Raw genomic sequence first — 26,504 nt, 5'->3', positions numbered from 1 at the left:
GCCTTAGCGACCATTAACTTTTTTGCCAAAGCTGCGGAAAGTTAGCTGTCATCTGTATGCATCTAATTGATCATGCCACTGGCCGTAATGTGAGATTGTAGTACTTTTGACGCCGTACTGTGGTGTAACTAACACCAATTACCTGTTATAACATGAGTAATCACCCAACAGCTTCCGGCAACCTATGGTGACCCAGAGTTATGGGACCGTCCGTACCGGGCGCTTGCAGATGTTAACCAGCTTAGTTACGGTGAACCTTTCTGACGAGTAAGCACGTTGAGAAGCTTTTAGGCACCAATGGTCGTTCTATTAATGAACCTGACCATCTGGCCGTCGGTCCTCCGGTTCCCCTTGGTTTTCGCCCTTTTCCGCGTGTGCACCCTGTTTGCCTTAAAACCTGCCAGGGACGACTGTTGTGTTGCCAGAGAAAAACTGATGTGTGCTAAACGCGCTTGTACATATTTGAGTTGCCGATGAGGATGTTTGCTTCAATCATTGCAGGCGGAGTGCTTCGCGTTGCGTTCTGCAGAATACAATTTCACCCCACACCATTTCTTAATACCCGCGAAGCATCCCATGGCATGGCGAAGGCAGAAGTCAAACCACGTGCATCATATGAGTTTCTGTGCGCAATCCTTCTGCGCATGACTGCGTGTGCCTCAGCGCTTGGACATCCGGTGAGGACCTTGCGTGTCAGGATAAAGCAACCTCAGGTGCATCACCCTCATACCAGTGACTGTAGGCACTACGTAACAAAAATGCTACGTAACAAAAACGCCCATGCTAACGGCCTTCAGGTTGATTTGTCGGTGTGACGGGTAATTTGTCAGTTGTTTGTTGCACAACCTGGTTACATTCTTTCCAAATGCAGCTTCCCATACGTTTTAGCGTCTAAGGCGTCAGCTTTGCATAGTTCTAAGTGCATTTTGAAGCATTAATCGGAAGGGTTTAGGCGTCAGGGTTCAGTAACTTGCGTAAGGAGTGCTCGTGCAATCGTCGTGTTCCTTAAACGTTATATTTAGCACATTAGGTTCCATAAGGATTTATGTACTCGTAGAAATGGATGCTTTAAGTGGAGGACAAGTTTTACCAGGCGGCGTGCTTGAGGTTCGGACGCATAATCGGAAAGGGCGGAGCCTGTACACCACTCGACTTGTGAAGGGTGGCGAGACTGTCCTGGATGAAGCACCGCTGCTTCTCCTCGTTGCCCCGGAAACGGCGCAGTCCACCTGCATAGCATGCCTACGGGCCGTTCGGCCGCAAGGTGAGAGGCGGTGCAAACCAGAACAGCTGGCATTTGCATAATCCTTCTTTGCTTGTATTCATCTCAGCAATGCATGGCACGGCTAATGCTCCGCTGCGCCGCACACGCCGCATGCCCACGAGCATCTTCGCTTTATCACTCCGCCATGCCCGCGCTCCGTGCCATGCTTCTTTTACATGCAGAGTGCATCGAGTGCTCCGTGTGCCGCCAGGCGTGCTTCTGCAGCGCGACCTGTCAGCAAACAGCCCAAGGGACACCTTGGCTGCACTCGCAGCCCCTCTGCAGGTTAGCGCGGGAAATCGGAACGCAACCATTCTCCCGGGTCACCTACAGCCGCCCACCAGTTTCTCGGCAGTGTTTCGATATGGCCGTGTGTGTACGTACGTATGTACGTATGTCTGTGCGTGGGACAGTGTGTCACGATCACGCGCCAGAAGCAGCACGCCTTAGCAGGTCGCCTCCTTTTGGGGGAGTCCAGGCATCGCGCACAGAAACGAAAAGAAGTGAATGATTCATGAATGCTTTTTCTTTTAATGGAAAGCCTACAGTGGTCTCCTGGCCTCGGCTACCCTCGCTTCGCTCTATCCCACTGCGCGTCCCCATGTCCGCTCCTCCCCGCAGCGCCTACGCACGGCTCGCCATGTTTGGGCTGCCGCCTGAACAGCAATCCCAGCTGCGGTTCCTGCTGCACGCTCTTGCGCTGCGGCACGCGGGCACTGCAGAGGCAGGCGAGTTGGGAGCCGGACCCCAACCACTGGGGAAAACCCCAATCGGGCGCCACAACCAGGAAAAAGGGCGTGCAGCTAATCAATCCATCCGTTCGGTCCAAAACCTACCTGCTCTGGCTCAACCACTCCGTTTTTAAAAGATCTGTCTGTCATTCAAAGCTAACCGCCATAAACATATAACGATCACAACGTTCACCGCTTGAGAGCGGAAGGAAGAATAATAATTGTGGTTGGTTGTGTGGTTGGTCGAATCACACGGTGCATCTTACAGGCCGGCCTTCGGTGGCTTCCCCCGGTCTCCCTCCGCCCTCGCCCCTCCGCCCACGTAGAACGCAGGTTCGCCGCGCTGTCATGTCTGGTGGGCGAGGCCACGGAGGCGGAGCGGGCTGTGGCGGCTAGGCTGGCACCCCTGCTGGTGGAAGCCCTGAGAGGTGCGCGGAAGGGAAGGACGTCAAGGAAATAATACATGAAGACAGCATGCAAACATCACCTACTCAAAACTATTGTGAATGCTCTAGGAGCAACGGAGCTTCCAGCACGACGACCGCGATATCCAAAGCTCTCCTCAGGGGATTGGTTTCGGGAGGCCGCAGGGAAGGGAGGGAGGAAACGGCGGGTCCTGAGCCACTTGCCGCGGTTTGGATCGCGCTCCGCCAAGTTCTCACAACTGCGAACCGCTCCAGCATTCACCACCTGGGCCGACCACCATCGCCACCACGAACTCAAGTCGTAATGTGCTTCCGTCTCATATCCCTTCTCCCCTTCTCCCCCCCGCAACTTCCACTCCGCCTCCACCACTGGCGGGTGCGACCCGCTGCTCCCCAGATCTCCAGGGAGTCGGCGGCTCCCTGCCCATACCTTGGGACGTAGAGGAGCTGGCCAGGTTGCTGCGGAAGGAACAACTCAACTCCTATGGCGTGTTGGCGGCACCCTACCAGTACCAGCACCATCACCATCACCATCACCATGGAGGAACCGCGGCGCCTGGACCCGGCTGCAGCGGCGAAGGTGGCAACGGCCAGACGGCCCCCAAGAGCAGTTGCGGTGCGGGTTGCAGTGGCGGCGGCAGTGGCGGGGAAGCGGGGGATGGCGAGCGGCGGCTGCGGGGCAGCGCCCTGTACGCGCAGGTGTGTGTGCCAGGCGGGTAACTTGGGCTGGGTTGCCCTGCCTGTAGCCTTCCTTGACCCCCGCCACCAATCCGCAGGCCTCCCTGATCAACCACGAATGTCTTCCCAACGTGGCGCGGTTTGACGACTTTGACAGCGACCTCCCCGACCGCACCCACGTCACATTCCGCGCGCTGCACGACCTGCCTCCCGGTACGGAGCTGGCTCAGAGCTACGTGCCGCTGCACTGGGATCTGGCGGAGCGGCAGGCGCAGTGCAGGGAGGTGTACGGCTTCGCCTGCACATGCCCCCGGTGCCAGGTGGGCCTTACCGCACCCGGCGGTTCGGCATGGGGTGGGGTGGGGTGGGGTGGGGCGGGGTGAAGAGAGGGTTCTGGATGAATGAACAACGCAAAACCCGGTAGACGTGCAGGTGCACGAGGATTGGGGGGGGTGTTTAAGGAGAGCAGCAAAAGGCTCGTGACCGCTGCCAATCGGCGAATGGTCCTTCATTGCGTCTGGCGGAGTGGAAAGCCACACTCTGCATTTTCTCTATTCCCATTTTTGGAGCGCCGTTTCCTCTTTGACTTTTCCTGGGCTCTCTTATCTATCTGCAGACGGAGTCCCGATGGAGCGATGATGATGATGATGACGAGGGTGAGGAGAGCGAGTGGGAGACGGACAGCGGCGGCGGGAACATGGAGGCCGATGGCGAGGACCGGGGGGCACCTGCGGCGGGCGGCGGGGAGGCCGCTGCTATGCCGGGCGATGGCGGTGTGGAGATCGAGATGCAGGAAGCCCAGGTGCGGTGTCCGCGTGCTTGGTCCTGGCAGACGTGACAGATGGGCAGTGGCGCAGGGCAGTGCGCGGGGGCGGGGGGGGGGAGACGAACCACGAGCGAGTAAAGCTGCTGCCAAAGAAAGAGTGCTGCGGCGCCGGGGGGCCTCAGGTCGTCGGTAGTTCTCTCTAACCGCTGGCTCGAGTTGTGCTTACGCGAACGGTATTGGGCCTCCGGGGCGTAGGGGGGCCACCGGGATTGTGTGAGATGGCGTGTTCCGGACGGTTGCAAGATGTGGGAGGGAGGCCGGGGGTTCGGTAGGGGGGGATAAAAAGGGAAAACGTGACCGTCGCGGTGGTTCCGGAGCACGACGGGAAGTTTTACTTCCGGTTTTGGAAAGTAGAAGCTTTGTTTGTTTGTAATAGTTCAAATCTCATTGGCATAATTGTTTGGGTGTGTTTCTGTACCTGCTAGTCAGGTAGTTGCTAGTCAGGTGTTCCTGTACCTGGTACTTGGTAGTGGGAACCTGCCAGGATGGGATAAATTGCGTTTTGTTGGCTCATACTGCTAATCGTCGTGTGGTGTCTTGCAGCCGGTCATCACCGCCCCGCCGGGCGAGGAGGGACCCTTGGAGCCCGCCTACCTGCGCCTCTTCCTCCTCAAGTATATGTGCGCGGCGCCGGGGTGCTTCGGCACCGCTGCGCCGACAAAGCCAGGGTCTTCCCTGCTCGAGTGCAACATATGCGGATGCTCGCGTTCGGAGGAAGACTTTCTGCGCGAGCTTGAAGGATTGCAACAAGACGAGCAGCAGCAGCAGCAGCAGCAGCAGCAGCAGCAGCAGCAGCAGCAGCAGCAGCAGCAGCAGCAGCGGCGGTACAGGTGCACAAAGCGCTGACTGACCCGACGGGAGTAATAGCGCAGATGGAGGGCTTAGCAGAGGAGGAGCACGCGCTAGACCCGGAATTTCCGACCCATTTCCCGCTTTTAGAGCTGGAGGGCGGGCTGGACCGCGGCTCGAGTGTAACTGCGCGGTTCACGATCGCATCGGTAACGGTTTGGAAGACGCGAACAAGGAGCAGTTGCCAACTTGGGAATTGATATAAATGATTTAAGAGAGTGGCCTTGCGTGGTTTGTATATTGACCAAGGCTGGACCTAGCTAAAGCGAAGTTGCCCCGATCGGTCGGTTGCTGCTGCCCACTTCAATTCGAGCTTGCCCGCGCTCCTGTTGCAGGTCCTTAGCACAACATCAATTGAACCGCTAGCTTTCAAACGTATTTGCTGACAAGATTGATTGCTACATGTTGCGTGCTGGTGTCCTGTGGAGTTCGACTTTGCTTTTCCAGAGTGTTGCGAAAAACGGGACATGTGCCGTTGAATCGCTATTCCGCCACGAATTCTGCTGACACGAACCAACGGTAGTTAATCGAACCACTATGATTTGTTGCGCGGATGTCAGGAAGTTAGTGAGGACTGTTCAGTTTTGTGAGCTGGAGCTGACTGGAGCGCGACTTTTTAAGCGCTGGTACGGCCATTGTTGTATATGTGAGAGCTTTTTGCCCATCGCAATAACTCGACTTGGTAAGTTGATTTCTATACTTCCTGTCATTACGTTGTGGAAGTCCGATAATGAATAGAGGCGTCGCGGTCGCATGAGTGTTGGGGAATAGGAATTCTACTCGTGTGGTATTGCCTACAACTCTACTATTTCGTTATTTTGAAGCTTATAGGAAGTACCTGTCACCGGCCGGTCCCGCGGGACGCCTCTGCTGTCCGTTTCCCTTAATCATGTACTAATCAGACGTCCGGTACGGTAAGGTACGCCTCGCGGCCCACACGGTCATGTACATTGCTTGTGTCTCTGATGCACAAAATCTGGCACTGTAGGAAATTGGACCTGCTAATAGTGTTATTGAAACATGTAGCTTTTTCCTTCTGGTGCACGGGGGGACGTAAGAGCCATACGTAGCGGTCCGACGGACGGAACGCGAGAATCTGTCGTCGTACTGGCAGGCGTGCAAGCCACGACAATGTGGAGCAACATCGCAATACAATAGATATGATTTCTTTAAGGACGTTTTATTTGCTTCAAATGAAGCTTCCTCATATCGGATAGCGACTCGGATAGCCGCCGTACGAGTAAAAGCGTTTAGCGCCCGCCCTATGACGTTATAGGCAGCACGACGCATTCTGCAGGAAAGTGCATGTTCTGCATGATTACCTCCTCATAAGTTATGCCTTGTGGTGTGGAAAGTATGCAAGTTTTTTTCGTTATGCCTTTCCCAGATGCCGCATTGTCACGAATGCATGCCATACTCAACTCAGCCCTTCATGCAGGAAAAGAGAAACAGTTCCACGCTGAAATATATAAAAGTTTTGTCTTGGTTCGCGGTTAATTTTCAGTTTTTGTTCCTGTTGAATTTGTTTGATGGTACGGAGCTCGCGCCTGCAAAGTGCATGAAAGGTCATGAAAAGTGGATAAGGTGTGCGCGAAAGACAGACAGCAACCTAGAGAGGGTTTTGTTTAATTGGAGCACGTTCACAATGTTGATAATCGTGTAGCGTTGCGAATGCCATCGGCTACTTCTCAGTACTTCTCTGTAGTGCGTGTGAAGGACCGCGGCTGCTCCGAAGGATGACTGAACTGAACTGAACGTCACTAAACATGTCCATGTCATTTCAGCAATATTTTATGGTCCTGCAGCGAAGGCCTTTTTGATTTAAAAATCTAACAGCTTTGTCGTTGCAAATCGAACTACGATCGAGCCGTGCACAGATAACTTGATTTTTGCCGAATATCGTTAAATGTAACCCAATTGACGGCATAAAGAGAGTATCGGCCGACTGCAAAATGGGCATTGCAGGTAACCAACCATACTGGCCTGTCTTGGCCGTTTTGATTCAGCGCCTGGATGGCGCCTGATTGCGGCGGGCGCCGTCATGCACGTACGGACTGACCTGAACGTATCAGCGCAGCTCACTGCAAGAGCCTATCTGTCAGAATGTATTGGCTGGCACCGATGCCGCCAGTGGCTCCCATTCCTTCATATTGTATGCATCCATCTGGTTTCTTATCCAGACGTTTATTCTTCCATACTCCCCGGCTTTCTAACGAAGCTGTTCTGCCTTGTTGGCGTTCACGTGCGTAAGCTTCGACCAAAAGAAACCACTTAAACAAATCTAAGCTGGTGGATGCTGATCTAGTCCCTTATTGGGGAGTAATGGCCATTCGCGCAGTGGGTGCGAGAGTTCCAAGCATGCCCTGGATCGTGTGTTGACGCCAACACCAGGCAGGCAGGCCAACCAGCCAGCAGGCAGGCAAGCAGCCTGCCCTGCAGCGAACAAAGGGCGAGGAAGCCCGAGGCCCTTTCGGGGTCGAGGCCTTCGGAGAGCTCTAGGCGCTTGCCTCCGCTGCATGCATTGAATCCAGGTTCCGCTATCCGTGCGTGGCCGGAATGAACGGTGGTAACCGATTGCGAATATGTCCATGTTGCTTGGTTCTTCTCACCGTCTGGCGCCATGTCATGCTGGGTATCGGGGATTGTTGGGTTTTAGCTTATACCATTTCGTGGCGTTGCGGCCCTACTTCGGTACGGCACCGTGCGGTCGGCCGGCCGGACACACGATCGTGAGGAAGTCGGGCGAGACTATGATGAGTACCGGCGTAACTGGACACGCTGTCATGTTCTTCGGGCTCGGATTGAGTGATCCAATACAGAAGCACCTTGGCATTTCCAAACATGGCATCAACAAGCATGGTGTCCATTACATGAGTTATGGAATTTGCGACCCTGATGAATTGTTGTCAAGGATTGTTCCCTTCCCTCTTAACCCCAAGGAAGCAGCACCGAGCTCCCTGGATGGGCCAGAGTAGTCACAAAGTGCTCGTGATTCTTGGGATCACAGCCTAATTTGCCTCATTTCTAAGCAAGGCGCTATCCTATTTTCTCATGTATGGCGGCATGGCAACGGACCTTTTTGACCTTTTATTACACCGAATTGCACAGCCCTTGCGCCTGAGGCACACTGGTGTTTCCGCGCTTCGTTATCTCTAGCTTAAACAGATATGCTCCGGTGTCATGAAGCCGCATGGCTTGCCGTTGCAACCGGCGTACTGCATGTATTAATGCACTTTTGGGCATAAAGAGTGATTGTTTGACACTTACGAATCCATCGACCGACTGCCAGGTACGGTCTCTAAAATTTAGAGAGTATAGGTGAAAACTGTGCTGGATCCTGGAGTGCGACTTGATAAAAACGGCAGCAGTTGGCTTTGTAACTGTAAGGGCGATAGCTACCGTAAACCTAAAGCACTTTTCCTGATCTAATCCAAAAAAAATTTTAGCAATAGAGCTACACATTTCATGTAAGATTAGAAGTTGTCAAAGCCACAGGAGTCGCTGACCTGAATGTGGCGAAAACTATGTGGCGGGCGCAGTCGTCCAGACGTGAAATGACATGCATGAAGCTTCGTAATTAAAATAACTATAATACGTGCCAGGATGTATTAGAATCAAGCTTCTCAAACAGCAAGGGGCTACATGCCTATCGTCACTGCCACTTAGGTGGGCGCGACCAACACGCCGTACCTCGAGGTTGAACATTTTCGTGGCAGAGCCGACATGTCGACGTATTGTTGCGCCTTAGTTACAGGTTTAAATTGGTTCGGTCCTGTTTGCAGCCACCGTATTCCACTTGCTCACAGGCTGCAGAGATAGACGTGGACTTGTTCAACAAGGTGTTAGGTGGCAATCCTTAGAGAGCAAGTAGATCAATACGCCCTGCTGTTGTGCTTTGCCAGCACGTTGGACCATCAAGCAGCGGGACTCTCCCAACTGCAGCGGCATTCTTTGACTCGCTCCTCTTCGGCGTTCGTCCGATCCTTCTGTCTTGGGAAGTTGGATTGTAAAGGACATTTTTGACGAGTTTGTGGGCGCCTGGCTGCTGCGCATTTCGCGTCACCTACGGGACACCTGTCCCCAATGGAAGCCAGTTGTTCGCCCTGCGAGGAAACCGCTATGGATACGGGGGCAGCCCCTCCAAGGGCAAAGTCCAAGACCGCCTTGAATCGAAGGCCCTCTGGCTACTGGAAGGTTTTCAGTAATTGGTGGCGTGGGAGATACGCAGCGCTGAAGACCAGGCCGACCGTCAATGAGGTCATCGAGTGAGTCTTGCGCCACAATTCGACCGCACTTCACGGGATTTACGGGAAATCAATAGCCTATATCGCTCTGTTGGTTGGCAACTTGCCAAGGCCGCCCGGCAACCTTGCATTTCGGCAACAACTGCTCAACATGGGAACGGATGTTCGCCGAAGTGGAGGTCCAGCAATTGCAAACGATATCGACAGCAGCGAAGGATGAAATGCCTTCGTCTTCATGGCTTTGCGGATGCCCGCAAGTTTGCATGCTGGGACTTCAGTATCAGCCCCCGTCTTCGTCTCGAGCTCCTGAACTGCCTGTCGCCGCTCCCTCACGCACCACCGTTCTCCTTCCCCTCCACCCCAACACCGCCGTCACCCTCATTTCCTCCTTCCTTGACTATCATCCCTTCTCACCCCCGCCCGGGGACCTTCGCACATTCCTACCGTCCTGCCCCTCCCTGGGAAAACCTCGCGCTCCTCCGCACCCCCTGTTCCATCTCCCCTTTCCATCTGCGCTCCCTCCTCCTCCTCACACCCCTCCGTCCCTACTCCTCCCTGGTCCCTCTCCTCTTCCCACCGGTTTTCCACCATCGCCTCCTACCATAACTGCCCGTGCTGACCACCTTGCCGGGTTTTACGGTAGATGGTATCACCGCAATGCTGCCACTTCCTGGCCTGCTGGCCAAGTTCCCTGTCTCAAGGCCGTACTGAGGCAGAGCAAAGGTGAGGGGTCACTTACCACGAACTGATGTACAGCTGTCAAAACTCACGTCGTTGAAGCCGCCCTCCGCAATACTGAGTTTTTCTGTAAACTTCGGGTACGGCAACGGCTCTACCGGGAATGCGTGATATCCATGTCTTTCCTTCCTTGTGTCGCAAGGCGGCCGACGGGTCGTTACCATACTACCCGTATTGTCCGACAGAAATTGTTGGCGATTACAGAAGTTGTTGGCGTGGTCGCCAGCAGGGAACCTTGCCTGCATGATGGCTTGTACGGCCATCGTGCCAACTGTGTCCTTTTCAAGCACGTTTGTGCTTTAACGGAGCCCACCATAGCTACTTTGACTGCTGTTTGACTTTCTTCGTGTTTCCTCAATGTAGGGTTGCGGCCCATCGACGGCCTCAAGGAGTACTTCCGCGAGTACCGCAAGAAACGGAAACAGCAGGCAAGTGAGGGGCTGGACCCAGGGGGCCGCTTTATCGCGGCCTTGTCACAGTGCTGGGACTTCCCTGCATGCATGATCAGCTAATACAGCAGATTTTTTTAACCACACGACTTGGCCATGTGTTTGTTGTAACAGAAAGTAGCTTTTTGGCTTGCGGTGTTGCGTAAAACAAATGCTCCGGTCAACGAGCATAAGGCCCTCTTGGTTGCCTTCCCTCTGTCGGTCTTGTCTGCGTTCGGTCTTATTAACTTTACCACTTCCGCTGTTCACTCACTTTCACTGATTCTAGGGTGGTCTCGCATTGAAGGCTGGTGAGGATGCATCGCAGCGGCGCGCCAGGGCTGTGAAGCGCCGGCGGGGTCGTGCAGCCCACAAGGATAGCTCTGACGAGGACGACATTGACGAGCTTGAGCAAGAGGGCAGTGTATGCTCCGAACAGTCCAGCGAGGAAGATGACGACGACGAGTTCGAGAATACGCCGCCACGTCGCCAGCGCAGCACATGCGCCGCGCGGCGCGCTGCTGCAGCCATTGCTGCCGAAGAGGACGCGACTCAAGCCGCTGCTGGTGAGGAGGATGAGTGCATGGCCCCTTTCCACCCTGTCAGCACCGATGCTACTCCAGACAATGGCGAGGCCGCGTGCCCTGCCGGTGGCTTGGGCGCTGTGCAAGCCGTGTTTGACGCCTGGCATCAAGTTGCACCAGGCGCCGCTGCCGCCGGTCTGGCCCTAGAGGACTGCTCAGCTGCGCCAGCTCTGGCGGATCCCGTGTTGCTACCTCCGGAGCTGGCCTGCGTCACCGACGACGCCGACGGCTCCTTCCTTGCACTGGCGCACCCACTGGCAACCGCGGCATCGTCCCCTGGCGACCCTGTCCACCCCGCTGTGGCGGATGGCATGGTGCCCATTGCACCCAGCGGCTCCCCACGACCTCCGCACGCGCCCATGTATGGAGCTTGTTCTCCTCATGCACCGTATGCTTCCTACGTCCAGGCCGTAACAGTCCGCCGCCGGCCGTCACTGCTCGCTACGACAGCTCGGAGCCGCTGCAGGACTCCGGTTGGCCTCCCGCCGCTGGCCTCTGCCCGGGCGGCAACTGCTGCCATGCCGTCGCCCGACACGATTAAGTCTGAGGCTGGCGCCAACAAACACGATTCATTCTCATCACACGAGGATGACTACGCCCGTGACCGCTGCAGCACGGGCGGCGGCATGCCCGCCCCCTGTGATGCCCGCTTCCCTCGCACATACACGCACGAGCGCGTCTTCGATGGCTACAATTACGAGTACGGTGCCCCCTACGACACGCCGCCGCCATATGCCTGCGCGCCTCCTCATCCCTGCTGCTACCGCGCGACGCCGTATCCCGTGCCGCCATACCCCTACCGCGCAATGCCTTCAGCGTCGTACCCGCCACCAGATTGCAGCATGGGAGGTGGCGCGACGAGTAGTTTCTCCCCCGCAGCGCCCTGGCCGTCGATGCCCACAGCAAAGGATGCCAGCGGGGTGTTCCCACAGCGCCAGAGCAGCGTGGAGTCCCCGGCCCAGCTTGACTCCTGCTATGTGCACCCAGCCCCTCATCATCACCTCCACCATCATCCCCATCCAGCCGCCTGGGCTCCTTGGGGACCTGCTGACGCTGCCGCCAGCGCCTGGCAAGGCAACCCGCTGCCACCCTTTAGCCATGACCCGGCGGGATGGGGCCGCAATAACATTGGGCGCAATGCTCTCCCGCCAATGATGCCCTGCAATTTCGGCCGCGGTGGTGCCATAGCGCTTGCCTGCCACTGCGGCGCCTGCCCCGAGTCGGCGGCCTTCCGTGGCGCCGCCAGTCCATGCCACCAGCATCCACAAGGCATGCATCCACCGCCACCGCACATGTGCTACTCGTTCGGACCTCGCCATGGCATGCCTGTCTACCCCGGTCGCCTTGACATGTGGGTGGCGCCACAGCCGAGCCCGCGTGATCAGGTAGAGGCACCCATCGTTGAGGGCGAAGCCTGCAGCAGTAGTGTGTCGGAGCACGATGGCCAGGAGCATGGCCGCTTGTCCCCGTGCAGCGGCACCTCGGCCTCGCAGCAGCCTGGCAAGCCGTCATGCGTTTCCCCCTCAGCTGCGACAAGTGGCATGCACTGGGCCCGCGGCTGTGGCCCGATGCAGCCGTTCCATGTAGTGCCGCACGGTGGTCACCATGTAGGTCCTCACGGATGCTGTTACCCCCTGGCCACACCGTATCAATATGCGCGGGGGCTTGTGACTGCTGGCAGCGTTACGAGCATGGCGAGTTTGGCGCAAGTTCCAGAGGAGTCGCCGTTCATGGCAGGCGCCAGCAACGCCTTTGACGCCGACGCTGTGCGGCGCGGTGAAGCCCCAATGGAGGCGCCGGCAGCGCCTGCCGAGACCACCACGGCCTGCGACGCCTGCGACGTGTTGCCGTACCTGGCGGACGACCCGGCTGCACCGGATGGCACGCCCGAGGCCCGTGGCAAGGAGGTTGGTTCGCCGGAGGCCGACGCAGAGGGATCGTCAATGCAGCGCGATGAGCCGCAGGGCCCACCACTCGATTCAGCCGAGTGCGGCCTTGGCCTTGGCGATGGGTTTGGAGGTGTGGCGCGGGACACGATGGACCAGGACTTGGCCTTCGCCTTCGAGAACTTCGTTGCGTGTGACACGCCCTTCGATGCCCTGGCCTGTCATTAATGGATCGTGACTTAAATTGCATAAGGCCATGAAGAGGGAATAGTTAATGATGGAAAAGCTGAATATAAGGATGATGGCTTACGATACTAACGTGGAGTGTAGTTCAATTCGGTGCAGACGAGATATTAGACCGACAGGCATGAGGTTGATGGGGCAGCGCGACTGTGTAGTAATGCATGGCCACAGAGTGCTGCTTTCTCTTCCCTGACGGCCTGGGCATGACTGCGGTTTCTATTGCAGTTGTTCATTAGCTGGAGATGACTGGCGCCGGCATTACAAAGTAGGTACTCTTTCTTCGCTGTGCATGGATGTACGGTTGCAGCAGGCTGTGCAGCAGTACCTGCACCGTGCCGATCGTCTAAAGCATGTGGACCAGTGCTTGAATGTGCGCAGGAGGGTCGTGAATACGCAAAAGAAAGCATGTTGTGGTACAAAATTATTCGTCGGGAGATGCATCACCAACAGCGACTATGGCTCTTTGCCGAGTCCACACTTCTAATTTTCATGGAACGCTAGTACTTGTTAGGGTTTTGCGAGATCGGAAGCGGAGTTGTCTACGCGATTGTGAAGTGATCAGTTTGGCATATTACCTGTTGGGTTCTTTGGTACCTTTCATCCTCGTTGAGTCTTTTACTACAGAGAAGACACGTTCTGACACGGACGATAATGGTGTGTGTGCTTGGATATCTCTTCCATAGGTTATGGCGTTTTGTTCGGCACTGCTAGCATCGAACGTGCACCTGTGAGGGCGCACGAAGCATCAATCTTCATTCTGGCGCCAGTGCTGCGGGGATGTCGACAACTACGTTGTTCCGCTGCACGGTTAGAAGCGTTTTTATTATTGTTTAGTTTTGGGACGTCTTCGGACGACAAGATCATAAATTCAGAGCGACGGATGCATTCTACTCCACGTGATTAACCGAAACTTGCTAACTCGGCCAAATTTTTAACCGCCTTGTGACTATTTTAGATCGTGCTGCGGCATGGCATCATATTGGATGGCAGGGAACAGACAAAGGGGTCGCTGTACAGTTTTAAGCGGAAAGATGCACGGTGTCCGTTTCGCGATTTATGTAGGGGCTATCGTGGCAGGTGTTTTAATGTTCGCCCATGAGGAGCTGTGAACTGGATTAGTATTTGTAAAAAATGCTGGCACCGCAAGCGTCACAGCTAGTCCTGCAGGGGAAGGAGGGGAATAAAACCGGCTGTGACTGTGCAGCAACAGGCTGACGGTTTTTACTCGAGTCGGAATTTGACCGGTACCAAAGGAAAAAGCCACAACACCCACGGACGCCATCCTTCTCCAAATGCTGCAACCGAAAACTCCACTCCCAACCATTAGCCGTTGCCGCCACCATTGCCGCCACCATTGCCGCCACCATTGCCGCCACCATTGCCGCCACCGTTGCCGCCGCCGTTGCCATTGCCATTACTTTGCGGTACAGGCACGGTGAACACAGCGGTAAGGCCGCCGGGAATGCGGAAATTGCCGTACGGCCCAAAGTTGACGGCTGTTGTAGCGAATCCGGGCCCCGTGCCCGTTATGACCCAGATGGGTTTATAGTTAACGCTGAACTCGCAAACACAACAGGGGCAGGACAGGGCAAGGCGGGAGTAGTGAGTTCTGGGGTGTACAACTCTCAAAAAACCATTAAGGCGTAATTGTTGTCACGACCACTCCCAGGCTTCACCAATTTCACCAGTTCTCGCGGGTCACGAATGCGAAACCCGAAAATGGTTTACCTACTCCGTCCCTTCCATCTGGTCCCCGCGCACCGGTCAAACGTGGAAGTGCCGCGGCGGTCGAGCAGGGACACCTTCACAGAGTCAGGCCGCAGCCGACCCTTGGGTCCTTGATCCACGTCGGTTTGCTGCAGCGGTGGGAGAGCCGCCGCGGGGTCAGTCTTACGGAGCTATGCCGGCCTGTGCAGACTTGCAGTCCGCCCTAGCTGCTGCGCCCAGCTGCAGTTGTGCCCTAGCCCCGACATCTGTGGGTCGGCTAGGTCCGCAGGTGGCCTACCGCCGCCTTCGGCCGCTCCTACCGGAACCCCTTCCCGCCGGGCGCTACTCCACAACGTCTTCCGCAGTATCCCCCAACCCCATAGCCTTAATAACAAGCATAGGCTTGAGCTAGGGCCCTGATACCAGCACCCAGGCGCTCCTGAACGACCCCGACAACATCGTAGCAGGATCCAAAAGCCGCCGTTGTGTCATAACTTCCGGGCAGGGACTGCACGAGCTGACATATACCTGGCAATTGGTGTGCATGTATGAATTGTTCGGGAATCTCGAGTCTAGGGGTGACAACGCAGCGCGAGAGCGCAACCCACCGCGAGGCGCAGTTGATTTCCGGCGACTCCGTTGAAACCGTTGAACAACACATTGGATGAGAAGCGCAGGGCGTTGGACTGCGTAAGGGAGCTGGTCTTCGTCCTGTCGTAGAAGTTGGGTGTGGTGGTGCCGACCAGGGCGCGCTGCGGTACGACATGTGCGTGAGGTCAGGCAGGTCACACGTGTGAGCCAGCTCAGACACCGCGAGCGAGGCCGCCTCATTATTGGCCTCAGTACAACGATATAATCAAGCCGCGGCAGCATTTACACATGCTCAACGCAGATTGATAGTGGGCGTAATGGCAAAGGATGAAATGAAATGGGGGTAGGAAGGAGGGCAGGAAGGCAGGCCCTCTCACACGTAGACGCCGAATACATTAAGTATACCTGCGAAATGGCGCCGATGCCGGCGTACTGCTGCACTGTTGGGTCGTACACCACCTGCAGCAGCACATGGGAGGTCTTGGCGGCTTGCTCGTTCGCATCACATCATGCTGCTCTGACACCGCCCTCAGCAGCAACGCGGCAACCCTTTCACCGAAACCGCTGCCGCGCCCTCATCCGGCGGTTCTTGGATCGCCCAAAACCTCATCCAGCGATTTTGGCACATGCCCAAACGGAAAAACGAAGAGACACAGCCAGGAGGCCAGGACCTGGACAGAGCGAACCACCACGAACTGACACCTAGTGCTTCATCCACATCGCCTGACTGTCGACACCTCCGACCTGATCGGTTGTCACACCCAGGAAAGTGACCAAGTCGCGGTCCGCGCAGAGGAGGTACGGCGGCCGGCAGAAAGGAAACTTCTTTTTGCCATTCTTATTACCCGTGCCGCCATCCCCACCGCCGCCCCCACCGCCGCCGCCGCCGCCACCGCCGCCGCCGCCGTCGCCGCCCCCACCACCGCCGCCGCCGGCCCCACCGGGCTCTCCACCTGCGCCACCGTCGCCACCTCCGTCAACCATAGTACCCTGTCTTAGCCCTAGTGCAAGCCCAACGCCTCTCCTGTTGGCCGACGTTAGTGACCCTGCGCCAGTGTCTGCTCCTGCGGGTTCCATGCCCGCCCACTCGCCCGTCCCCCTGCTCGCTGCACCCTCGGGCCATCCGCCGTGCTCAGGAAGCTGCTGACGTGGCTTCCACACCGGCTTGCTACCGGCAGCTTCCGATCTACCGACGCCAGTGCTGCCGTACACATCACTGTCGTACTCATCATCGATGGCGTTCCCGTCAGCAGGTTCGTCAGCAGCGGGGTCAGGACCGCGAGGACCAGAGCTGTACAAATCGTACAGACCCCAGAGTACATCATTGGAGGTCAGGTTCTGAAGGGAGGCGAGATCAATTACAAGCCCCACGCCCTTCACCCTGTCGGCAACGATGTCGCGGTCCGACGGCGGCGACGAGACGGCCGGCGGGGGTGCCGGCAAGCCACGATCGCCGCTGCCAATGGCGGCGACGGCTTTGCCATTCCGTGAACGGGCATTCAAAGCGACTTCCTCTGCCGGGCCCGCGCCTAGGCTATCGCTGGCAGTCCTGCTGTCGCGGCCGTTACTACTGCTGCTTCGACCGCCAGTATTATCAGCTGCGTTTCGAATCCTGTCACTGGTACCATAGCTCCCACTCAGGATCCCCATGCCCATCTCGTCACCTGCCTGGCGCCACGCCTGTTTCAGCTGGGAGATACGTAGGGGTCGTGGCGCAGCATGTGGCGCTGGCGTCCCCTGGGGCTCGGAGATGGCGGAATGAGCGGCCCCTACGGCACGCTCGTGCAGCTGTTGGGGGGCCCGATGCTGCAATGGTGTCGAAGATGCTGCTGCCGGACTGGCGGCAAGCTCCATAGCTAGCTGCTGCTGCCGCTGCTGCTGCTGTTGCGGTTGTTGTTGTTGCCCCTGGAGTTGCGCCCGCGTTGCCGGGCTCAATAGAGAAGCTGTGAGCGAGTCTGACATGACCAATCGCATCATCTGGTCTTCATCATGCCGCTGTTGTTGCTGCTGCTGTCGTTGCTGCTGCTCCTGTTGCGACTGAGGTCGCTCGTCTCTTTCCTGACCCGCGCGCGAAGCTGTTTGGTCAGCGCTGCGGCGCCGCTTGCCATTGCTGCTGCCATCGCCCCCATCGCCTTCCCCGCCGCCCTGCTGCAACAGCTTGCCCTCCCGCTTCATCATGTTCGCGTAATGCGGATTGCGCGATGCCAGAATTGATTGACCAGGCTGGGCGACGGGCTGGCCGGTCATATCGGCCCTGTTGTAAAAACTAGGCACGACGCCGTCAAAGTACGGCATGGCGGCGGCGTCGCCGCCGCCGTCTGATGCACCGGCGCTGGCGGCGAGTAGGAGTTGCTGCAGGCGGCGCCGTGTTGCCGCTGGCGCGGAGTAGGTGCGGACTTCCTCAGAGCTTGGCGGCAGCAACGGAGGCGTATCTTTCAACTTGCCGGGGACTCCGCGGCTATGGACCCTTTCTGGATGGTCGCCCTGGAGAGGACCCTGAGGCTGTTGCAGAGCGACGTCTGCAGCCGCCGCCGGGCTGGACAGCGATATCATCAGAGCCGCCACCAAAGCCCCAACAACCGAGGGACTGCCCATGGTGGGTACTGGCAGCGGGTTGTAACGCCTGCGGAGCTGCCGCTGCACCGACGTTGATGGGCATCGCCGGAGATAAGGATGCCGTGGCGCCATCTTACAATTGGATGTTGCCGGGGTCCGGCAGGTCCTAGCGGGGCACAGTGATCACAATGCAGTCGTATGAGGTTCCCCGCTTGCAGCCCGACCTCGCTGGGATGCCGCTACTGACAGTGCTGAGCGACACCGTCTGTGCTCTGTCACTCTTATTCGAGGTTCCGTTCAGTTCTGATGACCTGGCGGTCCTATACGTCGGTATCTAACGACGCAACGCAATGAATCACGAGGGGTCACTAGGGAAGTTCTTAGCTCCTGGGGTAGAGGCTGGAGTCGCGATTGCGTGAGGGAAAATAAACCAGGAGGGCGGCACGGAGGGCGGCAATGCTGGGGGGGAATTTGGTGCAATCGTCTTGAGTGATCTGAGTGAGGGGTGCCGAGGATGCCGAACGGGCGGACAGATGAGAGGTGCGCCGCGAAGGGCCGGGCGGATGTGTTCGGATGGATTTGGTTGCCGCTTTCTAGGACGGTCCGACGATCCGACGCAGGGCCTCCTTCCTCTTCATATTCAGTACTATCAGTACTAAGGAGGAGGGACGTCCAAGGCCCAACCCAGCGCTCAGCCGAGTCATGTGCTGTGTCTCAGATACGTGGACGTCGTGATGCCACAAGATAATAGAAAGGTCCGTCAGCCCTAGCCAGCCTGACCCAGCATTGCACGCTGGTGCCGTCGCCGCAGGTGTGTCAATCTCCTCGTGGCATCCTTGCGTCAGCAGAAGGTGCGCTTAGGTGCGCTGCCATGGTCAGCCTGCCGTGTCTGCAGGGGCCCCTATTTCCGTTCCCGATTGCCTGCCACCCGTGAACAGCCTGACACGATTCCCGGCGACGCCGCGTAACATGTGCACGAAATGGGCAGCCGAGCTTTAATGGCCTCCACTTCGGCGGCAAAGCGACATCACTAATGCTTTATGCTGGTGATCTCAGTCTGCTGGCCACATCCTCGGCACACACACAGGCACTGCTCGATCCCGTTAGGGATTTCAGTTCCGTTTTTGGGCTCAAGCCTAGTGTTAGTAAGTGCGAGCTCATGGTTTTTTCCCACTCCAAGGAGGTGGAAAGCGCGTGCCTAGCTGACTGTGAGGGCCTGCGGTTGGTAGGAGAGGCCATCCCTGTTGTGCGGGGGGCCCGGTACCAGTCCATGTCGTCATGAAGCCATGAGAGGCTGTCTGCAGTAAGCACCTCAAGGTTTTCTCTCGGACGGGAAGCAACCAGCATTAAATTGGCTAAATACAAGCAATGGATGAGGTGTGCCCTAAGCCTTCCTCGCGTCTGCGCCTCCTCAGGCTCTCCGCAGCAAAGCAGCGCGGAGTGCTAACGATGATACTCGTAATGACGACCTGATATGAAACATGTAGCAGGCCTGGGTGAGACGCGCGGGCCTTCCCTTTCCCAACCGGATGCGGAAGTTCCAGCCGCCATTTCGCCCTCACCTGCCTGCCATCAAACAAAACCTATCATGCTCATCTTGTACACGATCAGCCTGCAGTGAGAAAATACTCCTTTACTTCACAAAAACTGTAGTCGAGAGAAATTACTCCCCGGATGGGTTCCTCATGCCCACATGGGCCGCCGATCTATCAAATCCCTCGGCCGACAGACGCAGCAATACAACAGCAATGACACACGATCCCGCGGGGCGCCTACCCGCGTGGGTAACTGAGTCGCCCCTTCCAGAGGAAACGCCAGGACCAGCGCCAGGACCAGCGTGGCGTGGGATCACAAGACATGTTTAAACGTTGTGAAGGTAAGGAGGAGGTGCACGGGGTTCCAGCCACTAACGAGGCTTTCTGCCCTCGCTCTCTCACCCCCTCCCTCACGGCATCTCTCTCTCTCTCCTGCCCTCTCGCACTCTCCAGAAACTTCCTCTCCTCTCGGCAAAGCCCCTCCACGTGCATATACAGCCTGAATTTATTCTTGTTCACAGCGGCAATTGATTCCTTAATGTTGCCATGCAACTATCTTGCCCATTCGGAGATATGATGTTATAGTGGATAGGGAGGGCATCGCCATGTGGTTTTATGCAAGACGCTCCTGCTGCCCCACCTCCCGCCTGTCCCTTCAGCTGACGACACCAATGCCGCAACCTGGCACGGCATCATCCCATATCATCATCCACAGCTTCAGCCACAACAACTCCACTCGTGGCGCTAGACCGGCCCCCCCAAGCGCGACGCGTGCGCTCCGGCATGCACATACGCGGAATGGAACACCCGCAAATACAGAGCTATAATGCGAACTATCATGGCGGAAGGCCCCCCTGTAGCTGTGGCTAGTTTTATCTCTGGGGGTTCTGGGAGACCAGGAGGCACATCGCGCTCAGGCGTGCCAAGCCCAGGCGAGCGGGAGAGGGCGTCCACGTCCTTACCCGGAGCCACGATAATGGCAACGACCGTCCATGGGCCCCCCTCAGGCTTTTACGGGCGGGCCCCGCATTTGTGCGGAACTTGTAACTTGTGCAGCACCCAGACAGACAGACAGACAGACAGATGTGACAACGGCACGCATGCACACGCGCTCATGCCCACGGGACACACAACACCGCACCTTCCCGGCGAGATTCGCTCGAGAGATGCCTATGCGCACGACAAGGGAGAAACGTCGCAGTCAGTCGCTCAGAACACACCACCTAGGTAGCCGGCTACTAGATAGTTGACGACAAGGTGATAAAATAGAAATGACAGCCCAGTGCTACAAAACATATCTTCATGCTGGCAACGATGCCCGATACCACAAAGCGACGATACCAGAAGAGCCAACCAGCAGGCTACAGGGCCCCAACCCCGCGAATGCAGGGGCCCCCTAGGAACCCGAGCTCTCACGCCACACGGTGTGGCCTGAGGCACGGCAGCCTGGAAACACACGCCAGTCAGCCACAGGAAAAGAAGTCAACGCAACACCACACCAGCGTTACGGCCATCAGAGGGCACCTAATTCTGTTCTCACACAATCCTCTATTGCACCGCCGTGCCCATCACCCACAAACGTAGTGTGGTTGCTCTCACTGACCAACAGGAACCAACAGTTCCTTTAAGAACCTCCGAACGAACATTTGGATGGGGCGCCGTCGCAGCCCTTTCTGTGTTTGAAGTCTTCCAGGTCGCACTAGGGGCCTCTCAACATTCCAGCGCATCGGCCCTCCATCCCAACACGACAGCTCGACGCCTTCGAACGCAGACATCCGAAAAACATGCCCAGGCTACGCAACCTCCACCCTTCCCCAGCCCTCCTCCAGCGGCTTCGAATTTTAGTCCGGTCAGTCCCCTCACTCTTCCCCCTCACATCCGGCCCTCCAACTCCGCAGCCAGCACCGGCTCCAACTCCACCTCCCACTGACTGTACGCCTGACGCAACCCCGCCGCTGTCGCCGTGTCAATACCTGCCGGCATACCGCCGCCGCTGCGGCCCCCTTCTGCGCTCCACGCACTCGCCAAGCTGGCCTGCTGCTCGCTCAGCCACGCGGCGCCAGGGCAGCAGTTGGCTCGCGCCAGCGCCAGCACCAGCCGCGCGTGACTGCACGCGTCGAAGGCATCAAAGCGTGATGCGGCGGTATCCGCGAGCAGCTGCAGCGCCGCGCGTTGTGATGGCGCCGCCAGCCATTGCCGGTCGTCGGCGACCGCCACCACGGACTCTAACAGTGTGACCAACTCGTGGGCCCGCGCCTCGGACAGTGAGGCGCAGAACGAGGTGAGCATGGCTCCAAGCCAGGGTGCGGGTGCTCGGCAGCCGAGCTTGGCCAGCGCTGAGAGTGTGTCCACAATCTGCACATACAGATGCAGCAGTGGCAGTGGCAGTGGCAGCAGTGGCAGTAGTAGGGTTATTGCAAGGGAGTAGCACTGGAAAGGGAGCGGGCGTTGCAGTAGCGGCCACACCAGCCTGCAGACTCATCCAGTGTTTGAATGCAGGAGGCACCGGTGGTCCTCTCCATCCCCCGGTGTAAGAGGAGTACTAAACTCAGCAATCCACGTGTCGCTGAGTAACGACAGCAATGCAACCACGAGCAGCACAAGGAATGCCAGCAACAATAGGAGAACGTGCAGGACATGAGTAGTACTAGCAGCAGCAGCAGCAGCGCGGTAGTAGGGCGCGCCGAACATCACCTGCAACGGGCTACGAGCTGCACCCGCACCGCGACTAGCAGCAGGACTTTGTAGCACATTGCCAGCTGCCCCGAGCTAATTCATTCGCAAGGAAACCAGAAATGAAGTCATCAACCCAGGGGTAAGAGGGTTAGGGGGAAAGGGGGACCCCGTCTGCAGTCGCACCTGCGCGGGCGGGTAGTCGCTCAGCCTCCGCCCTGAAGCCCGGAAGAACTCATCCAGGAACCTCGGAGAAGGTTTGCAGTCCCAGCACGCCAGAGCCCAGATCAGCTCAGATAGGGCCCGGTGGCGCAGGTGGGCGAGCTTGGGGGTGCTCACCTCGATGAACTCCCGCAACCAACTGAGGAAAGCGGAGGGAGGGGGGTAAGCGGAGGAAAGGCTCAGGACCTCAACACAAGAGACCACCGAAGGGGGGTTGCGGACTGGCCGGCTTCCAAAGGAAACCACACACGGGTGTCATTGCTGGGCATAGGGTGCAGGGAGTAGGGTGTGGAGGCTGTGGGGGGGGAGAGGGGTCATAAGGGCACCGAGGACACCCAGGCCAACCAGGAAGGGGGGAAGAAGGGGGAGATGACGCAAATGACACAAAGGGCCTAGAGAGACCAGGGTAAGATGGGGAAAAGACGAACCACGAGGAATAGGCAACAATTTTCTTTAAATCAAAGGTAAAGCTGCTACAAGGCAAGAGTGCTGCGGCAGATGTACAAGAAGATGGGGAGATGTGGGCGGTAATGGAGGCCCGAAATGAGAGTTGCGGCTTGGGAAGGAAAGAAGACACGTCGCCACCCATACGCACCTACATACACACATAAGCATACACCCACGCACGCACGCACGCACCTGCGCGGCGGCGTGCAGTCCACCCTCGACAGCGACCAGAGCAGTCGCGAAAAGTCGGCGTACGATAGAGTGGGCCCACACGTCAGCCTATCCTTCAGCACCGCATACAAGTCCAACATGAAGGCGCGACCCGGCATGTGGCTCATACACACGGCCTGGTGGGGTTGTAAGGTGTGTGGGGGGGAGGGAGAGGACGTGTTGCATGCCCGTGTAGTTAATTGCAATCTCAGAAGCATAAAGAAGCCAAAGTATGGAATTTGAAAAGCCAAACATAGAGCTCGCAAGCTTGCGGCAGAGTCTCTGAGTGTCATGGCATGCCTGTGCGGTTAAGGGGTGCGACGGGCAAAGCGTCAGTCCGGGAGGTGGGGAAATAGGAAGACACGGACGGAGGACATATCGACTGGGCAAACAGACATGACCGGTGTGACCAGGAGTTAAAGAGGTGTATGACGTGTGGGATGCAAGGGCGCTGAGAGGCGGGAGGGAAGAGAGGAATCATAGGCAATGTCAAGGTAAAGAACTGATGACTGATGCCCCAAAAAGGAAACGGGACGAAAAAGGGACAAACCGGACGCATTCCCGCATTCCTCCTCAGCCCTCCCCCGACTACCCCCCTCCCCCTTCGTTCCCTCCCTCGTGCCCTAGGAATGACCTCCTCAAACCGATAACTCACGTCCATCCATTCATACCGAAACCAACGGCACCTGCGACCGCCACCACCCCGCTATCCTCCCGGCCACCCGCTTCCATGCACCATGCTTCCATCCCCACCGTTACTCAGCATTCATCCCCCTTCCCCTCCCCTTCCCACCCCTCCCCTCCCCTCCCTCTCCCCCTCCCTCACCGAATGCACGACCGCCACCAGGTCCCCGGGCGCGCCCCCCCTCAGCCCCGGCTGCATGGCCGCCAGGAAGGACCCCAGCACCTCATCCCCAAGCCGGTAGTTGTACGCGCAGTAGTACCGCGCAAGGCACGTCAGCAGTGTGGCCCCATCCGCCACCGAGTGGCTCCTCCGCAGCTGCTCCAGGCAGACCGCCATCAGCTGGTCCATCAGCCAGACCTCCGGCATCAGGTCCAGCTTGGCCAGCCCCCAGCAGAGGTTGGCCAGGTCCGGCCCGCTGAACGACTCCAACTGGCGCTCCAGGGAGGTGTAGAAGCACGATAGCCAGGAGCCGCACGGCTGCACACCGGCAGTGGCCAGCTGCGGACGCAAGGGGGACGGGGGAGAAAGACGAACCACGGGGCGGGGGGGGATTAGTTTCAAGGATACTACTAAAACAAGGTAGCAGGAGCTAGGCCCAGTCAGTCACAGGGTTGCGGGAGGGAGGTTGGATGAGGATGCAAAGAAGGTGCGGATTGGGTTGGGAAAAAACCCGCAGATTAAAGTGAGAGGTCTCCTGCCCTCAACCCCCGGTGGCCCCCCCGCACATCTGCCTCCATCGGGCCCCAGCCAGCGCCCCCTCCCTCTCCCCCCAATCCCCCCGGTCATGAAGCCAGGACAACTGTCCCCCGCTCACCGCCCACATGAGGTTGGCCAGTGCCTTGGTGGTGAGTCCCGGCAGTCGGGGCTCCAGCTGGGTCAGGAGGGCGCGGAAGACGGAGGACTCCACCGTGGAATAGCTGCTGAGCTTGGCCTGGAAAGGGGGGGACGCGGTGGACAACACAGGAGGAGGGAAGGAGGATCAGATCCACCGCAGAAGGGACAAAAGGCGAGCGGGATGAAGGCGGAAAGGAGAGCAGCTCTGTGGCTGCGCATCATGTACATGCAATTCTGTGAAGTAAGAAGTTACGTGGGCGATGCCACTTGCCACCTACCAGCCCATCTTCTTAGCCCCAGGAATCACAAGACCCAACGCAAGGCGCACGCAACCCACCGGGGGCCCGGGCCCCCTCATATACACCCCAGCTAATACACCCCACCTCACCCACATCCCCCGCCGCCCGTCTGCCCTCGTTCGGTCTGCCGGGCCGCTCATCATTCGTCGCCCGTTTCGATCTGGTTTCCCCACATGTCCCACCTCCTGATGCAACCACCTCCTCGACGCCCCAACTATTGGTCCCGAGCCCGAAGTAACCCTCCCCCCAATCCCCTGGCAGCAGCTTCACTCGTTGTGGTTCGTCTTTGCCCCCAATCCTAGGTCGCACTCCTACCCCTCCTCAGCTCCCTGACGGTGCTGCAGCCAACTCACCAGCCCCACGGTGACCGTTACCAGGCCGTTGGAGTCGAATTCCCGCAGCCTGATCCGCACCAGCGCCACCACTCCCCCCACCAGCCCACTCAGCTCCCGGCTGTCCTGATCAGACAGCTGCAATGCAAACCGCTGATGGCCAGCAGGACCGTTCGTACCCGCCGCCGCCGCCGCCGCCGCCGCAGCAGCAGCAGCAGCAGCAGCAGAAACAGCGCTGTCCGGGGGGTTGTTGGCCGGCGCGGAAGGCGCCGCTGTCGTAACGACAGGTACCGCTGCACGTTGCACAGCTCTAGGCAGGCTAGATAGGATGGCTACGAGACATATTGCGTCGATGAGGCGACCGCCTGCGGCGATGATGGCCGCAAAGTCCTGTAAGCTGCGCGCAGCCTTGACGCAGCCAGTGAGGCGCTTTTGAGCGTCCAAAGGAGACAGTCCCTGGAGCTCCTGCTCCAGGGAGGCTGCCGGGAAAGGCCGGGGGGTGCTGGATGATGAGGAGGATGCGGAGAGCGAGGTTACCTAGGTGGGGCGGTTGGATAAGGTACAGGGGTTGGGTTAGGCGGGCACGGTAGGAAAAGTTAGCGCAGGTGCGTGCGTGCGCCAGTGGTGTTGAACAGAACGGTTGGGCGGTTGGAAGAGGGAGGCAGGGAAGGTACATGGTAGGGAAGGGGCTGATGCGGCCAGGTTCGGCAAGGAGTTAGGCGGTGGTGGTGGTGGTGGTGGGTGCAAATTTTGTGGCAAGCTAGAGCTTTATGTCCCTCGCCATAGTCGAATGGAGCGGAAATCGGTAAAGTGAAGAAGTCGGGAGCGATAACGACTGAAAGAAGGGATACTGACGAGCTTTGCAACCGCCATAGGACTGTGATTGGCCCTGCATGCTGGCGTGTGTTACATCACCGCGATCACCTACGGCGGCTGATGCTTGCACTCTCAAGTTATGAGGTGCTTTCAGAAAGGACGCTGCAAGAATGTCGCGCTCCCATTCGACGGAATGAAACGCACGAGCTGCTACCTTCTCAAGGACAGTCAAGTTGCTCGGCCGCACTGTCCGCTCTCTTCTCGATATAATCTGCTTGACAACAACATCCTTGGCCCTCGGTGACTGCATCAGAACGGACCCGTTCAGCATCAGAGACCTCCCACGACGGCTGCAGCACGCGTATGAGCACAACGGACCTGAGCTCTGGCGAGACAAAGGATTACTGCGCGCTCCCTAGTGGTCAATCGTAGGGGACAACAACGGTGCGGCGTAGATATTGTAGTAGCCATGGCCGGCGCATCGGCTAAGAAATACACCGATGATTATGGATTGTCATTGAGCACGTATTGAGAACAGCAACCTCTACTGCAATACTGTCAATGGACCGTGAAGTCCGACCGGCGTAGGATGGATAAGCTCAAGGGTCGTAAGGAAAAAACGATGATGCTTAGCTCCAGTTCCTTATGGGTTTCCCTTAGTGGTTACTCTGTGTTTCTGAAGGGAAGATACGCCGAATGGT

The 26,504-nt window shown here is 57.8% G+C and overlaps 4 protein-coding genes across 4 annotated transcripts; 2 read left to right on the top strand and 2 right to left on the bottom strand.

Annotated features, from left to right (window-relative positions):
* Positions 1-905: 905 nt before the first annotated feature.
* On the top strand, positions 906-7,272 carry VOLCADRAFT_104220 (uncharacterized protein; the record flags this gene model as incomplete). The annotated part of the gene is made up of 8 exons (XM_002949232.1): positions 906-1,264; positions 1,447-1,549; positions 1,886-2,061; positions 2,322-2,423; positions 2,818-3,119; positions 3,197-3,418; positions 3,715-3,900; positions 7,165-7,272. Exons 1-8 carry the CDS (start codon positions 1,060-1,062, stop codon positions 7,270-7,272), a joined length of 1,404 nt encoding a protein of 467 aa, XP_002949278.1. The 5' UTR covers positions 906-1,059.
* Positions 7,273-8,856: 1,584 nt separating this feature from the next.
* On the top strand, positions 8,857-13,150 carry VOLCADRAFT_120721 (uncharacterized protein; the record flags this gene model as incomplete). The annotated part of the gene is made up of 5 exons (XM_002949231.1): positions 8,857-9,038; positions 9,661-9,740; positions 10,119-10,187; positions 10,552-10,749; positions 10,807-13,150. 5 exons carry the CDS (start codon positions 8,857-8,859, stop codon positions 12,879-12,881), a joined length of 2,604 nt encoding a protein of 867 aa, XP_002949277.1. The 3' UTR covers positions 12,882-13,150.
* A 1,069-nt stretch (positions 13,151-14,219) lies between these two features.
* Positions 14,220-19,323, bottom strand: VOLCADRAFT_117078 (uncharacterized protein; the record flags this gene model as incomplete). The annotated part of the gene is made up of 6 exons (XM_002949098.1): positions 14,220-14,451; positions 14,658-14,752; positions 15,212-15,355; positions 15,600-15,653; positions 15,939-17,817; positions 19,313-19,323. The coding sequence occupies 6 exons, from the start codon at positions 19,321-19,323 to the stop codon at positions 14,220-14,222; spliced, it is 2,415 nt and encodes an 804-aa protein (XP_002949144.1).
* A 706-nt stretch (positions 19,324-20,029) lies between these two features.
* VOLCADRAFT_104218 (uncharacterized protein) lies at positions 20,030-26,305 on the bottom strand (the record flags this gene model as incomplete). The annotated part of the gene is made up of 10 exons (XM_002949097.1): positions 26,182-26,305; positions 26,018-26,107; positions 25,009-25,524; positions 24,337-24,453; positions 23,664-24,020; positions 22,820-22,974; positions 22,145-22,319; positions 21,162-21,640; positions 20,427-20,455; positions 20,030-20,172 (listed from the first exon to the last, which is right to left on the bottom strand). Exons 1-10 carry the CDS (start codon positions 26,272-26,274, stop codon positions 20,030-20,032), a joined length of 2,154 nt encoding a protein of 717 aa, XP_002949143.1. The 5' UTR covers positions 26,275-26,305.
* Between the last annotated feature and the right edge of the window lie 199 nt (positions 26,306-26,504).

The sequence above is a fragment of the Volvox carteri genome (genome assembly GCF_000143455.1).
Source record: "Volvox carteri f. nagariensis unplaced genomic scaffold VOLCAscaffold_13, whole genome shotgun sequence".
Classification (NCBI taxonomy): domain Eukaryota; kingdom Viridiplantae; phylum Chlorophyta; class Chlorophyceae; order Chlamydomonadales; family Volvocaceae; genus Volvox; species Volvox carteri.
The sequence above is the reverse complement of the archived record's forward strand: the minus strand, read 5'-3'. Positions and strand labels throughout refer to the sequence as shown.